This window comes from Gouania willdenowi, chromosome 10 (genome assembly GCF_900634775.1).
Source record: "Gouania willdenowi chromosome 10, fGouWil2.1, whole genome shotgun sequence".
Lineage (NCBI taxonomy): Eukaryota > Metazoa > Chordata > Actinopteri > Blenniiformes > Gobiesocidae > Gouania > Gouania willdenowi.
The window spans coordinates 13,442,879-13,458,800 of record NC_041053.1 but is presented as its reverse complement, the minus strand read 5'-3'; the positions used below and the strand labels follow the sequence as shown (position 1 = coordinate 13,458,800).

The 15,922-nt window shown below is 37.9% G+C and overlaps 1 protein-coding gene across 9 annotated transcripts in view; it reads right to left on the bottom strand.

The window, feature by feature from the left end:
* LOC114470597 (catenin delta-1-like) overlaps nucleotides 1-12,526 on the bottom strand; it is a 31,947-nt gene extending 19,421 nt beyond the window's left edge. For 2 of the 9 annotated variants that reach the window (XM_028458862.1, XM_028458864.1), the window contains exons 1-3: nucleotides 12,192-12,511; nucleotides 3,347-3,467; nucleotides 1,145-1,308 (exon numbers count right to left, since the gene is read on the bottom strand). In XM_028458862.1, coding sequence (XP_028314663.1) covers nucleotides 1,145-1,303 — 159 coding nt within the window. In that variant the 5' untranslated portion in view covers nucleotides 1,304-1,308; nucleotides 3,347-3,467; nucleotides 12,192-12,511. Of the gene's footprint in view, nucleotides 1-1,144; nucleotides 1,309-3,346; nucleotides 3,468-12,191 lie in introns of all 9 variants that reach the window. The other 7 variants (XM_028458865.1, XM_028458866.1, XM_028458860.1 and 4 more) reach the window with 6 other exon arrangements.
* Nucleotides 12,527-15,922: the final 3,396 nt, after the last annotated feature.

Below are 15,922 nucleotides of genomic sequence, written 5' to 3'. Positions count from 1 at the left end.
CCTAGTTTACAAATACACTCCTAATATCAGTAGTGCATCTGAACAAGGACAAACCCTATATCTGTGCCTCCATTAAAGGGATTCAAAGAGACTAAACAAGTATCTAATCTACTTCAGCAAGCCTTGAGATGTAGAAACTGTCAGACAAATTCTGCTCTACATGATCAACTTAAATAAAATAAAAATAAACAAAAACATGACAGTATGAGTTCAGAAGCACTCGAATAAATTATACAAAAATTCAGCAATTGTAAATCCAGCTTATCTTTCTAGTAAGACTATCAAGTTAAAAATAGAGATTTATATCATATAGCGGCATTAAATATTGAAATAAGAGTTTTGGTCCATATTGCCCAGCCCTTTCAACACATTAAGATAATTATTAGATTTAATTTGACATGAACATTTTCCCATACAATTTTTTTGTATTTAGATTTTGGCATAATACCTGAAAAGTAAGCGGAAAAACAAAAACAAACAGTATTTCATACAAATTGAGGCAACATACAGACCATAAGAATGACTCACTAAGCAGTATATGAGTATTTCATTACACACGGATCAAAAAGAATAAAATAAAATCAAGTGTCATCAAAATTGTTCAACAAAACATGCAAGATGTAACTTTCTCAGAGATGAAAGATGAAACAAAGACGACAAAAAAACATGGATGAAAACCAGATTATGCAACACATGATGCACAACACATGCACACACTTGGTAACATGACGTGCAGAAACATGGAAGGAAAATAGCTGAGATTCCACGACAGGAGCCGATGATGAAAGATATGCATGTGTGTCAGAATGCATCCGGTGAGTGACAGTGAAGACATGCAATGGCGTCTCAGGCACGTAAACTGCACGGGGAGCTGCACACACTGATGCATTCGCTGCTCAGCCCAAGAACAGATGGACTTTGAAAGATTCAGTAAGGAGAAACTTTGACAACAGAGGGAAACATACTCAGACTTGCTGAGTGCTAATTGGAGCATGTTGAGAGAGTGGATTTCAGATGAAGACACTGATGCATGAATTCATGAGTATTAGAAGGATCCTCACAATGGATGCTGGGATGAGAAATGGGGATGGCAGGCTCCTGTTAGAGGCTAAGTATGATGAGCTCCTTTGGGGAGGGCCATTACCTGTGTGTGAGGGAGGGGGCGGCCCAGGGTTGAGGGGCTGGTGGCAGGGAGGCCCACCCTCCTCCTCTCCTCCTCCAGTGCTCGTGTCAGCTGTTCAAACTGCACCTCCTGCTCCCTGACCGACTCCAGCAGAGCCGCTGCGCTCTCACACTGCTCCATACACACTATATGACCCCGAGGGGAGACAGGTGGGCGTTACACACATGGATACGCTCCTCAGCACACAAACGCGCGCACACACACACACTCTACAAACAAACCATATACTAGGCCTGTGCATTGCCATGAATCTGACGATATGATTCACAATTTGCATGTCACAGTACGATACATCCCAATATGTCCCCATACTAAACAATACGATATACATTATATCATGATATCACTAATTACAAATTTCACCTTTACGGGTATAAAATGGTATGAAATAAAATGTATTCCATTTTTTACACTTGCGAGAACAAGTAAATGGTAATTAACAGAGGTATGTTATTGAAACTGTCACAATACATTTTTCAAAAGTTTAACTTTTGCTTCTACAACAGATTCTGATAGATTCTTAATAAAAAAAAAAAAAAAAAAAAAAAAAGAAACCTCACATACATTTATGAAAGTGCCCAGTCTGTTTTATGAAAATAAAGTGTAATCGACTTCCAAGTCAAAAAGCATTGAGGAGTGAGGTAGTTTAACACGCAATGAATTTCTTTTTTCATTAAAAACATGATTTAAAAAATAAAAAAAATCGATTTGGATATTTTTGAGATTGATACAATAATCACGCGATGAATATTGGGATATATCGCCATATTTCTCAGACCCTTACCATATACTATCCATTGGATATATTCAGGATGATCACAGGATGGGCATTAGTGAACCTACGCAATCCTGTTTGCTGCCTAAAATCCATTTACATTCTTAAAAAATATTCTTATGAGTTCTGACACAAGATTGCACAAAGATTGATTACCATCTACAATTACCACAGCAAAAACATTGTTTTGATTGTTTATAACTATAATATCAACTTAAAAATATCTTTATGGGAGCGAAAAGAAAAGCAATGCAACAACATACTGTGCTGGCACCATCTGAGTATTATTGTGTATTTGATTTAGACACAACACAAGATAAAACCCGCAGGAGGAGAGCAGTACGGAAAAGAAGTGAGTCAAGTCTTAAAAGCCTAATTATGGTACCAATGACCTCAAATGTTGCCGGCCAATAACCTCCACAGTAAAGGTAGGTGTGGCAAAAAAATTGATAGGGAAAAAAGTCAATCGACAAAAAAAAAAGTGTACATTTGGATTGGTTTTTAACAAATGTGGCCTAAAACCTTTTAAATGTACTTGGAAGATCTATGATCAACGAAAAGCATTATTTTTGCACCATGTTCATTTTATAAATTTTTAAAAACGGGCCTACTTTACAGTTTTAGAGCCTGTGTTCCACCATCTTGAAATCACGTGAATGATGATGTCAAAAGCCCCACTGTCTGTAAACATCCCATTGTTTCCTATTGGAGAGAAGCATTCAGTCTGATTTTCAGATCATTTAGCATCTTTATAGGTCAAAATACCAACTTGTGCTGCTTTCGGTTGCTCTAAAGAATCAGGAAAAGTTAAATATCCTGATGAAACCCTCCTTTGTTTGCCAAAATAATTGTGACCTGAAAGGGTCAGGTGTAACTTTGTAGGTGTAATTTAAGCTCTACTCCCACTTGTTTTCAGCGGAAGTGTCTGTGCATGGGCTTATTTTGGTTCATTGCTAAGCTGCACTGCCATCTATTGGCTTGCAGTGTATACTACATCATTTTTAATTTTTCCCGCGGTCTCATGTAAACAGATTGTCGTGAAAACGTGAATGCAGAACTTTTTGGAAACAAAAATGGAAACAGAAGCAAAACGTTGAAGTGTAAACTTGGCCCTATTCTAAGGATTTGTGTGTCCCATTGTTAAAAGTTAAAAAAATCAATATGGTGCAAAGTAATGTTTTGTAAGGCATAGATCTTCTAATAATTACACTTTAAAGGTTTTAGGCCACATTTGTAAAAAAAAAAAAGAGCAGCAGCACGCATTACAGTTTAAAAAACAGTGGATAAAGCAAGTTTCCCAAGAAAAAAAAGACCCTTTAAAATACGGGAATTCTGTTTGGGTTTATAAATGTCGCTTCTTATTTTAGTGAAAATCCTAAAATACACACCTTCACCTGTAGGCGTGGTTTGGTAGAAGCGGTGAAGGATCACACGGAGGACAGAGGAGCTGTTCTAGTTGTTCATGTCCCTGTGTGGAAGAATCACCAAACCCAGAGAACGAGGAATAAACTACAAAGAAAAATGGGGGGGAAGTGCAGAGGAGAACAGGGTGAGAGAAAAAAGGGAGGGAGAAGAAGTGTTTTTCGTGAAGGCACCTCAGTTTGGAAAACAGCAACATAGTGAGAATACCGTACAAGTGTGTCAACAGGGTTGTGTTTGTTCTGAGAGCAGAAAAGCACAGATAAAGAGAAAGACAGAAAGAGAGATACAGTAGCCTCAGCCTTTGGACACACCCTGTATTTACTCAACATTATGGCCTGTGGACAACTGGGAGCTGTGGGAAGCACCAACCAGCAGTTAACAGGAAAATGACTTGTCAGCAGAAAGAGCAGGAGCTTGTTAAAGATAGATATAGCATTCCAGAATCAACATATCTCATAACTCCTCCTCTCATATACATTCATTAACTCAGTTTTTTTCTCCTTATCAGCAACCATCTATCCGAGGTCACACAACAAAGTGGGCTTCACTTGTCCGCACACTTTTAACTGCTTTCCACCCCTCGACCCTCTGCTCCTGTTATCCCAACACTGAAGAAAGACATTGTTATACTGCAGCCAAACAAAAGAACAGAGAGGACTCACTCAGATCCTCTTATCTCCTGATAATACAGCCTGTGCTGCAGCAACCACCTCAGCCCCGGCCAGAAAGTTGAATAAATCCACACGTTGTCACATGCACCTGCATGACCGGTCGGACAGGGTAAGGAGGGACAACCAAATTCCAGTTTTCCTGTATTTCTGTGTGTGTGTGTGTGTGTGTGTGTGTGTGTGTGTGTGTGTGTGTGTGTGTGTGTGTGTGTGTGTGTGTCAGGCCTGCATGCACACAAATACTTTAGAGAGGTCTGAGCAGCAAACACTAGTTTAGACTAGTGGTGTGCATTTCTATGAATCCGACAATACACGATTTGCATTACACTAGTGATTACCCCATTTTTTGGCTCGTGACCCTATTTTGAGATCAAAAATTTCTGGTGGCCCTAAATTATTTTTTACTAAAGCATTAGTTTTTGACCAAGTTTGTTAAACTATATTACAAATACAGATTAGCCAGGATTAGTGACCAGTTGTGCCAGCTAAGATACGTTTTTTTTACTGCACTTTATTTTAACTACATTTATATTTGACATAGTGAAAATATAGAATGCAGTTTAAGATTATGTTTTTTTAATAAAACGACTAAAGAATTTCAAAAATGTTTCATTGTAACTCCAAGTGACCCCAAGGTTGAAAAATATACGATATACATCCTGATGCTAAACAATATGATACATCACAATATATAGCAAAATCAATAATTACAATGTACAAAATGGTATGAAATACAATTTTTTTCATTTTTTTAAATTGCACAAACAAGTAAATATTAACCAACTAATTCAAAATAAAAAACAAATGGGATGTTGTTTATCAAACCGTCAAATTAAATTTTTTGAAGAAGTTTAACTTTTGCTTCTAATACAAATTGTGATTCGTAAAATCTTTAAAAAAGTAACCACAATCTATTAAAGTGCCCAGTATGTTTTATGAAAATAAAGTAAATAAAGATACCTAGTTGACTGAGCGGTTACGTGCTATGCATGTTAGCGCAATTAAATGTTAAAAAGCATGAGAAAAAAAATCTATTTGGAAATTTTTTGGATCAATACTATAATGATGCAGTGAAATATCACAATATATCACTGAATCAATATTTTTCTTATACCATTAGTTCAAAATGTAAATTTCTGTGTATTGGATTGGATATGAATGCATATAAATACAGGGATAAGTAAGTTTAAAGTATGGCACAACATTTAAACAGACAATGCCGACCAAAACATAGTGATGTCACCATGAATACACTGACTCCAAAGTTTCATCAATTAAAAACAAAACCAGTTGTGAATAACTCGGGTAAAAACACAAATATTATCCTTTCACATGTTAACTGAAAACTCACACATTGGGGTGTGAATCCAGTGGGAAAAATGTGAGTGAAGTGGGATGGTCTGAGAACAAAACAAGGAGTGGCATGCATGGATTTCACCACACAAATCCATGATGTGTAAGATCCATGTCAGAGAAATAAAAGAGAGAACAAGTGGAAAAGGAGGGCATGATGATGTCACTCACAACATAGCTAACCTCTACTCTCATGTCTATATACGGTCAAAAAGCACTGACGGTATCCACTACCACAGACAGAGAAGAAGTGTAGACTGAAGATTTAAGAAGAAGAAAAAAACGGCAAAATTAGCATGTTTGGGGGGGAGAGGAACTTGAAGAAGAGAGAGAACAAAGATAGTAAAAGAAGAGCCAATGATGAGATAAAAGCTAATCTTGCATTCCTAACATTGTCCTCACTCCTCAGCCTATCTAGCACAGTAGCCCACCCACTCACTATTAAACGACCTTAGCAAGACTCGGGCTTATCGCCACTCACACATCAGTGACAACGCTGGTACTTCTCAAGGCAACTTTAGCAGTCACAGTGACACAACACAAAAACAAACTCTCTTCAGTTAAGATTCAGCAAACAAAGTCTGACTCTAAGGTTCCTCCCACACACACACACACACACACTAATTAACGTGAACACATCGTAGATATCTTATTTCTCTAATGAGCCGAGCTTGTCCCGCACAAGATGAATTATCAAAAGAGATTGACTTTTCTTGGCAACCTTACATAGCACAAAGTATTAAGTGTTAACCACAACCAAGAGGGAATTTGCAGCTGTCAGTAGCTGCTCGGTTTGGTGGAACAATGAAAAGTTTGTGTGACACAGACCAAGAGCACAAGTGTGAATGGAGACGGAGCGCGAGGAGAACATATACTACACTGTCATTCTTTAGGACTACGCGTGTACGAGTAGCGCGTGTGTGTGTGGGGGTGGAGAAGGAAAGGAAGCAGCCTGTGGCACGTTAACGAATGCTGTCGTCCACCTGCACCGCTCTCTCACAACTGTTACTCCTGGCCTTGAAAGTCCCTGGTGATGAGTTTCGTTGAACAATGAAAACAATCATTGTTGTACTATCGCCAGTCCCCTCCTTTCCCCCTCCCCCCTTTTCCCCCTCCATCTTTCAGATAAACAGGATGTTATGGATTCAACATCTGACATGTTAAAGGGACAGGAGGCTTCTTTTCCTCCACCCAACATGATTACTTACACAACAACGGGCTTTAGGATACAAACTTTGAAGAAACACCTGCTTGCTGTTGGTTAACTATTTCTGCCACATTTTCCTTTGCTACGGCTTTAAAAATAAATACATAGTAAAAAGGTCAGACGACCACAAGCCAATATCTGATTTCACCTAAATTTGTCTTGTAAGTATTTCCTCAGTTCTGCTTTCGTGATTTTAAAACGCAAAAACTGTCGACCTAGAAGAGAGACTCAATTTAATTTTAAATAGCAATAATTTGCTATAAAAGTTCAGTGATGAAATATTGTAATGTGATGGTTTGACCCATTTGTGTCACATGCTCGTTTCATGTCTTTATTACTGCCTATCAGAGGCAGAGAGTACAAAGTCTGAACTCCATAATAACCCAATACGTCAGCAGTACTAATGGCAGGTACTATGTATTTAAAATGTTGCATACGGAGAAACAGACGCTTCTTCTTTACAAATCAAACTAAATCCTAAAATAACATTCCTAATGTACTGAGGTCAACAACATCTGAGTGAACTCTGACACACCACGAGTCACACACACATCTGTCTGATTCCACTGCCATCAGTCAACATGACTCACTCAGCCCTGTCAGAAGACATCTGTGACCCTCTGCGCATAGAACACACAATACAACCATTGTTGACTTGAATATAACCTCTATCAGGACAGTAACCCCCCACCACACACACCTGTGTGGGCTCTCACTAAAACAACACGTTCACTGTCAAAGTGCACAACTCCAGGTAACAGTCCCAGTGATGTCACTGGTGCTTAGGGATGGGTATTGAATTCTGTACTTTTTTAGGTCCCGACCAAATTCCTTCGATACTACCTGGTACCGATTCACGTAAAATCAAACGGTGCCATGTTTCGGTACCTAAACGCATCCTTGTGACTGTGAGGGAGTGGAAGAGTAGGTGAATTCCCGCACGGTACCTGAACACAACATTGCACACGAGCGTAATGACGGCAGTAGTTGCGGTAAGTAGTTCTAAGTATTTTCTTTTTTTTTAAATTATCAATAATTTTTTTCAGAAAATATTAGTTTTTAACTCCTTCGAAAGAACAAAATAAAAAGAAAACCATAGGTTAAAAACGTACACTATGTCAAAAATTTAAATCTTATTTAAAATAACAAGATTGAACTTATTTACATGTCATTTAAAGATGTAAGAGCAGCATTAATGGCCCCCTATTTCCCATCAAGGATCAATGGTTTACTTAATCTGAGCAGGTTTATTGTTTAAGTTTTGATCAACTTCATTTATATTAACCTAATTAAAATTATCCTGATGACATCATTCCAGACCATGATGATTAGACAATAATAAATGGACAAGGATTCACCAGTTATTTCACCACTAGGGGCCAAAATATTTTACAGTATCAGAAGTTATCAATAATCTACGATGTTTCAGACTCTACAATCTCTGACATCGATGGTCTCGCCCACAACTACATGCAACATTTCTCCACAGATCTTCTGTAGCTCTGATGAGATGTTGATCAAACACTCTGAGCAGATGAAGCTGCTCACAGCGCTTGAGGAAAAACAGGAAGAGTTTCACAGACACAGTAAAGTTAAGCGGGAACTGGTTGACTATTTAGGAGTGAGTGATGGTTTAGACAGTGTTTGAAGCAGCCAGGACAGGAAGGGGGAGGGTGATGCACCTAATGAGCGGTCCCCGGAAAGATTTCGCCATAAAAAAACCTAAAGTTCTTACATATAACTGCTTAGTTTTAGGTAAGGGTTTACTTCTCATGATGAAGAAATTAATGAAATAAATGTTGCTTCAATACAAACAGTTGGATGTTGGTTTGATAGATTTGTCAAAGTTTGTCATTATTATTATGAGAAATAATTATGGTCCATTGGAACATTTTGAGATTTTATTATTGGCTATTTATTACCACACAAAAGTACCAAAAAATAGGTACCATTGAGTATCAAGTATCAGTTCAAATGTGAAAGGTACCCCTACCCTACTGGTGCTGGTTTAAGCCTTGTACACGTTTGTAATGGGATTCAAGATTTAGTCTGGTAATCCACTTATCCCTTCACACATACACATGTGAGGCAACATGTAAACTTCCCCATAGACTAATCAAGTCCTTAGTGGATTACCTGCTCCCATTAAGACAGCAGACACAAATTAGGAATCAGTGTTGGCAGCATGTGTCTACAATCACTCACCATCTCAGTAACATTATGAAAGAGTGACATGTGCTTATTATTATTACTGGCAAAGACAGTGCATGAAATGCAAGCAGCTGCAAGTGATAGTAATTGTCTGCATACATTAACGAGGCAGAGCTGAAGTCCACAGGGCAGGCAGTAAACTACAACATGACGAGTGTCTACACAAAACCACTGTTTACAAGAAACAAGGCTGACTCGTGTCGCGCTGCAGCTGTCAGTTATCCCCACCCATCATTTTGTATTTAAAACACATACACACAGGATAAGCCACCCAACAGGTTTACAATGTGACAAACTTATCATTTCAGAAAGTGTGACAGAAAATGGAGGACGACCACCCTGAAGCAAAAGAAAACACATTGATGTCTCAATAAAAAAAAAGAAGAAAAAAAACCAAATTGAATTTTCTTCCCAATACAATCATTGGGTAAACTCAGCTCTCTACTGGCGTCTGTCACATGATAAACAGGCAAGGTTAATAAACCTGTTCTCTGCTTTATCTGATTAATGTGATAACAGAAAGAAAAGAAAATTACGCTTCCACGGGATCACTATATCTGTCATACAGAGTAAAAACATTCCCATGACCCAAACATCCTTACATTAGATGTGTAAAGAAGGCAGAGAATTACTGCAACTAAACAAGATATTCAAATTTTGATACAACACGACCTCCTAAAAGTGCTCAGAAAAGGGAAGATTTAGGGCCTCAAGGGAATCATTTTGAATCAAAACAAACTGACTAAGCTATTGTAAAAATGCACTTAGAGGACAAGAGTCACCAGAGCAGACCGTACAGAGCCAAACTAAACAAACTTTATCAGCATAATCCACATTGCAGTTTAGAGGACATGAATCAGATGAATATGTGGTTTAATTTGTTTAATTTTTAATCCAAAAAATAAAGTTATTATGGATAATTGAGAACAATTGTTACTTTGAATTAGGATTCCTCAAGCAGGCAAACATCCTGACCTAACCTGTAGAATGAATGTATGATGGCATATTAAGGCCACATTAAAACAAAAACTGCAAGTCCTACAAGATTCAAGTCGTAATATTTTAAGAATACAGTCGTAATTTTTATGAGAATAAAGACATATCTTTAATAAAAACTCGTAATTGTATAGTGCTCAGAAGTCCCTGTTGAGGTGAAGGCAAATAACACTGATAGCCCTGAAATCAACCACTTCCAGGCAGTTCCTCCTCCACTAAAGAGGCTATTTGGTTTTTCTGGTTCTTTGGCAAACGTCTGTAAAGTGGCTTTAAAGTCCTTCAACTGTGACCAACAGTGTGGTGATGATGGGCCAAAAAGCTCAGTATTTCACAATGCAGGGGAAAAAAAAAAGAATAATTTCACTAAATGTTCTACATTCACCATAATGCACGTGTGACCGCAACACACACAACATCCTGTTTGTATATCAATTTTATTCTCATGGAATGACAACTTCATTCTCAAAATATTGCGACGTTAATCTAAATAATACAAAGTGGCTATCCATAAGGTAGCCGTACGGACAACCCCCGGTACCATTAATAAGTAGCCAATGACGCTACCGGAAGTCATGTGACCATTCCGTACAAACTGCTGGAAGAAAAAATGACTGAACAACCAATACACGTACGATTTCACGGTGGCAAGAAATTCAAATCTACTTCAGAAGGTTAGGGTTAGGATTAGTTAGTCCGTAACGTAGTTTAGGGTTAGTTAGTATGTAACATAGTCTAGGAATCTACGTATTAATAGCAAACAAAAGTACTGGCCAATGAGGGGCGCTACGTATGAAAATCACAACCACTCAAATACGTAGCATGTTCGTAACGTAATTTTGGAATCTATGTATTAATAGCAAACAGAAGTACAAGTACGTAGCGTCTTAATCACGTGACCTAAACGGGCCAATGAGTGGCGCTACGTACGGAGAATGTCGGTGAATTGATATGGCTATGAAGGATAGTCACTGCCTAAAAAATATTACAACTTTAGTCTTGAAATATTATGACTTTTATCTAATAAAATTACGATTTTATTAAGATACAAATTTATTCTCATAATATTACAATTTCATTCTCGAAATATTCCGACTTTAATTTCGTAATGCCAATATTTTTGTTATGTTTTAATGTGGTCCTAATATGGATGAGTGAGTTCATCATTGTACACATTGTGTGTTTGTTTGATAAAACAAACAATCTTCTACACTAAGCGGGTTTAATTCAAAGCACAGTTTGAGGGGATCCAGGTCATCTAAGTGCATAAAACCCTGCAGGTCTCATTGAGCATTGCTCTGGTCCCGGGTAAAGATCTGGCTGTGAGCCAACTGGAGCTGCTAGCATAGCTGCGCCTGAGCTAAATCCTACAACAGATCCCTAGACCATGGACACCAATGTGGGGACTTCGAGGGGCAAAAAAACACAAAAGCCATCGGGAGAAAATGAAGTTCCCAAACAAAGAGACGTTCGTTCGGTTACTCTGTTTAAACGCCGCTGTCCGCATTAATGACAACGTTGGTGTATGAAACGAGCCCAGTCGGCTCGAGCAGCACCCGTGTGACCTGGTTTTGCCGTCTCGCGACGTTAGCATCACAATAACCCACATAGCACTGCGAGGACGCTGCCAACGCCGGTGTCACGGATTAATTGGGTCCCATGTTACCTGGTGCACTACTCCCGAGTGCCCCAGTGGCTGCTGGGGGTTACAGTATGATTTAAAAACAGTGTACATGATTATGACTCCTCCGTCTCTACACTGTACCAAACTAAGTGTTACTGTAAAAATTGTTTGGTTTATTTAAAACACATGGATTATACTGCACATTTTAATGTTACAAAATGTATTTTAAGAAGCAACTACGTGTGTTAATGACTGATTTTCTTGACTTCTTGTAGTCTACATGTACACAGTTATAACATCTGGTCAAAGACGGATTACTTGGGTCACTTATGTTGTATGTAATTTACACACACTGGGATGGGGGTGTAATGCTTGAAACCACGGGAGTAGGTCATTAGTCACCAGCTAGACCAATAAATCCCTTACACCAGGCTAGCGTTAGCGTAGCAAACATAGATGAGCCCAGAGTTAGTGATATATCTGAGTGAGACGGCCTTGAAGGCCAATTCGGACGATGCTCACCGTTCACTCTGTTGGTACTACATGTTGTTTTGTGTATAAACGGGCCGCGTGGGATGGTCGACGAGAGAAACAAACTGAGCTTCAACTCAAAGGTTAGCATCAAGGCTAGCGTTAGCAGCACTGCTGACCTGTCGATGATGTGACCACTCCTTACCAACGCTGCAGAGCTCCCTTTATCTGTCAAAAACAAGACGCTAGAGCCCGAAATAAAACCCCTTAGGACGTGAGTTTACCTGCTGTTGAAAGGTGTAGCTCGATCTCCTTCCAGACTGCTGTGTTTTCCAGTGTTTTCCAGCCTCTGTCTCCTCCTTCTCCGGCTTCCTCTGGGTCAGGCTCTTCTCAGGCGAAGCGACATCATCGAGTTTCTATCAAAGAGGAGGGCGGGATCAACACGCGCCCATTACGGTAAACACTGCGCATGCTCAATTGCTCCCTCTCACAGGTGTCTGTGTCACTGCTGCCACACTGAGAACTTAGAACTTTAGCTGCTCTGCTCTCACGGTAACACACGCTGACTCACACGAGCTGCTCTTCAGGACAAAATGGAGCTGAGTGATGCTATCCTGTGACTAACGGTTAAGGGGGAGTTAATGGACACCTTAAATCCAAACGCAGAAACATGATAAGTTTCAGTGCACACCACGTGATCTTTGACCGCAGATCATTTGATCCTGTGTTTATTATTGAGCAAGATAACTATTTCACACTAAGTAAGTAATACATGTAATGGCATTGAATATTAAAATATATTCATCTTTAAATATATATATATATATATATATATACACAAACGACCTTAACTGTTTAAATTCTATCTATCCATCTATCTATCTGTAACAGTGTTTCTCAAATGGGGGTACATGTACCCCTCGTGGTATGCGATGGCACCACCGGGGACACCTGACAGAGAGTAGAAAATATAATAAATGAAAGCACTGGAATGTTGGGTTTTAAACTTTTTTTTTTACTTTTAATGGAAATGATCTTGATTAGAACATGAACTGAACAGTCTTGGTCCCAAAAAGGCTGGAGATGATGGGAAATGATTAAAAAAAACTATAGAAATGAATCTATTCAAGAGGCATTAAATACTGTTTTCTTCCATTTACTTACAAAGTTAACTTATTTAAAATTTGTTATTCATTCCATCATTATGCTCTAGTGGTTTAGTTGTTTTTGTCATAATATTCTGAGCAAAATGTAGTCTGACAAAGGAGGTACTTGAATTCAGAAATAAGAAAAAGGGGGTACTTGAGCCAAAGAAGTTTGAAAACCACTTATCAGCTATATGGATGGATGGATATCTATATATCTATAGATCTAAGGGTATATACAGTATATATTACAATGTCTGCATGCCATCATTGGTTAGCAGTAGTACTTTCATGTTCTCCTCAAAAGAATGCATTTTGAAATAATATTTTGACAAACATTGATTTGGCGAGGGCCTACACATTGACTTAAATTTTGTGTTAACAGCAGGATCAATAAATTCATAATAAAACTGTACACAATATTTACCCAACCAATTTGTATTTATCCAAATTTTTAGACATGGAAAATAAATGCAGTTTTTGCAACAACAATCCAGAATCCTTTACACATTTATTTTATTATTGTGTTCATTACATTTTTGGGGGGCTCAAATGAAAAATGACTGACAGCGCAGTATTGATACCATTCTATTTAATTGTAAATGTAATATTATCTTTGAACACAAGTGTACATTTAATAAGTCTTTTCCTCTATTTCTGAGTTTTCTTTGTGAATTTAAAGAATATACAAGACTATGTCTTTTATTCCAACAAAAATAGCAATAAATCACAATAAATCAGAATCGCAAGATATATGAAATTGGAACCCAAGTATTGTGATAAAATCAGATTGGGACAAAAGCATGGGGACATCAGGACAAACCAAGCTCTACTATCTATTATTTGTGGCTATAAACACTGATGTGTTTTAGTTTAATAATTATTGCAACACAATAGTGATGCTTTACAGCTGATTCATATGCCATTAAAAAAAAATGTGCTTCCTGAAACTTGTTTAAAACAGGAACTACATCGATCATATTACAACATTACATCTGTGTTACAGGCAGGTTGAGTTTAAATGTATTATGTGACAACACTTTATCACTATGTGATTAAAAAAAAGCTGAATGAACCAAATCTGATGAGCTATGAACACACAACATCTATTATTTCACTGCTACTTGTCACCTTAGGAGAGGCCTTACACCAAAATGGAAGAAAAAAACAAAAAAAGTTAATAAAGACAGTTTTTATTTGTAGATCCTCCAAATTGATTAACGGCGACAGTGATTGGTAAAGTTTGTTTACCATTTCAAACGTTTCAGTCTTTCTGCTCAGATTAGAATGTTCTCGATGGTTGTTTCATCAAAGACTATTAAACAATGTAAAGCAGAAGCTAAAGTTTCATTACTATTGTCAGACTTAGTCATCCAGGTCATGTCAACACAATGTTATTTAAAAAGTAGAAACAATTAGGGTAAACTGGCAAACACTGGGCATGACAAATGTGGTTGAATTGGTAAAAAGAATAAGCATGACATGTGGTGAAAAGAGGTTAAATGTGGCAATAATGGGTCAACATATGCAACATTAGGTGGAAAAGTGGTGGAAAGGGTTTATAAGTGCCGAATATGTCTTAAAACTGTAAAAAATACACAGAAAAGGCATTGAAATTTGATGAAGTGGCAGAAATGGCGCAAAAATGCATTAAAGGAGCAAAAATATGGCAAGAAAAAGTGAAGAAAATAGGTGAAAATATGGCAAGTTTGGTGTCGTTGCAGAAAAAGGGATAAAAATAAGCAAAACTTGTTCAAAAAATATTCTTAGCTTCCTGAAGGCATCTGGCATCCCTCCCAGTGTATCGCGACCCCAAGGTTGAGAACCAATGTTGTAATACACTGTACTTGTTTTCATTTTCCTGCATTTCAAAAAGGCTTCTTCTTCCTCCAGTAAAACCTAAAAACAAACTTGTCAACCTGTAGAAATAATCTATTCGGTTTGGGATATCTTTATGTTACCATGGACACCATTTGAGTAGATCTGAAACACAAGAAACTAATAGGCTGCTTATTTGATGTAAATACTTTGTATGTTTGAGTTTTGTCCATGGCCTCCTCCTTTTTCTCTCTCACACACACACACACACACACAATCTCATTCATGGCCTCAGAACAATGGCCAAAGGGGAAGCAGGCCTTTGGAGGGTAAGCACAACAACATTCCACACTATCACGACAGAACTATTGACACAATATGAAAAAACCACAATTGGTCATCTGATCTTCATCGAACACACCGGCCATCATCACTGTGGTTGAAATGATCTCACAACAGAAACAAAACACTTGAAATTGAATCATGATTATTTATTCAATAAATGTTTTTTTCCCCCCATTTTACTAAATTTGACTGTATAAGTTATATCAATGACTTTAAATATAAAGACAAAATTTGCACATAAAAACCTCTCATTACACACTATGTAGGTTGTTAGGAGCTCTGCTGAAGTTTCAGCCCAAACTGTCAGCAAGGTAAGAAATCATCTTTACCAAATACATTTAACTTTTTTCCGGTCTAAAATTATAAACAAAAGAAATCCTTAACTCAATGCTTGGAATTCCCCTGAGTTTCCTGGACAGCACATCCTCTACAGAAATTCACCAAAGTAAAAGACCCTCAGAAATCCTCTAGCAACATTTTACACACAATACTGCCCCCTGGAGGCACAATATGATACATACACAACATTAAAAACATATACAATGACACGCCCACTCTACATAATCAAACTTTTACTCTCCAGTATCATCTGTAACTCTTTAGAGGAGCAAAGTCATAAAGGAAAACCTTTATTGATCCCTTTTTAATGTATAAAAGGCACAAAGTTTCCCTTTATCACAGAGGAGACAACATAAACAAAAACATTA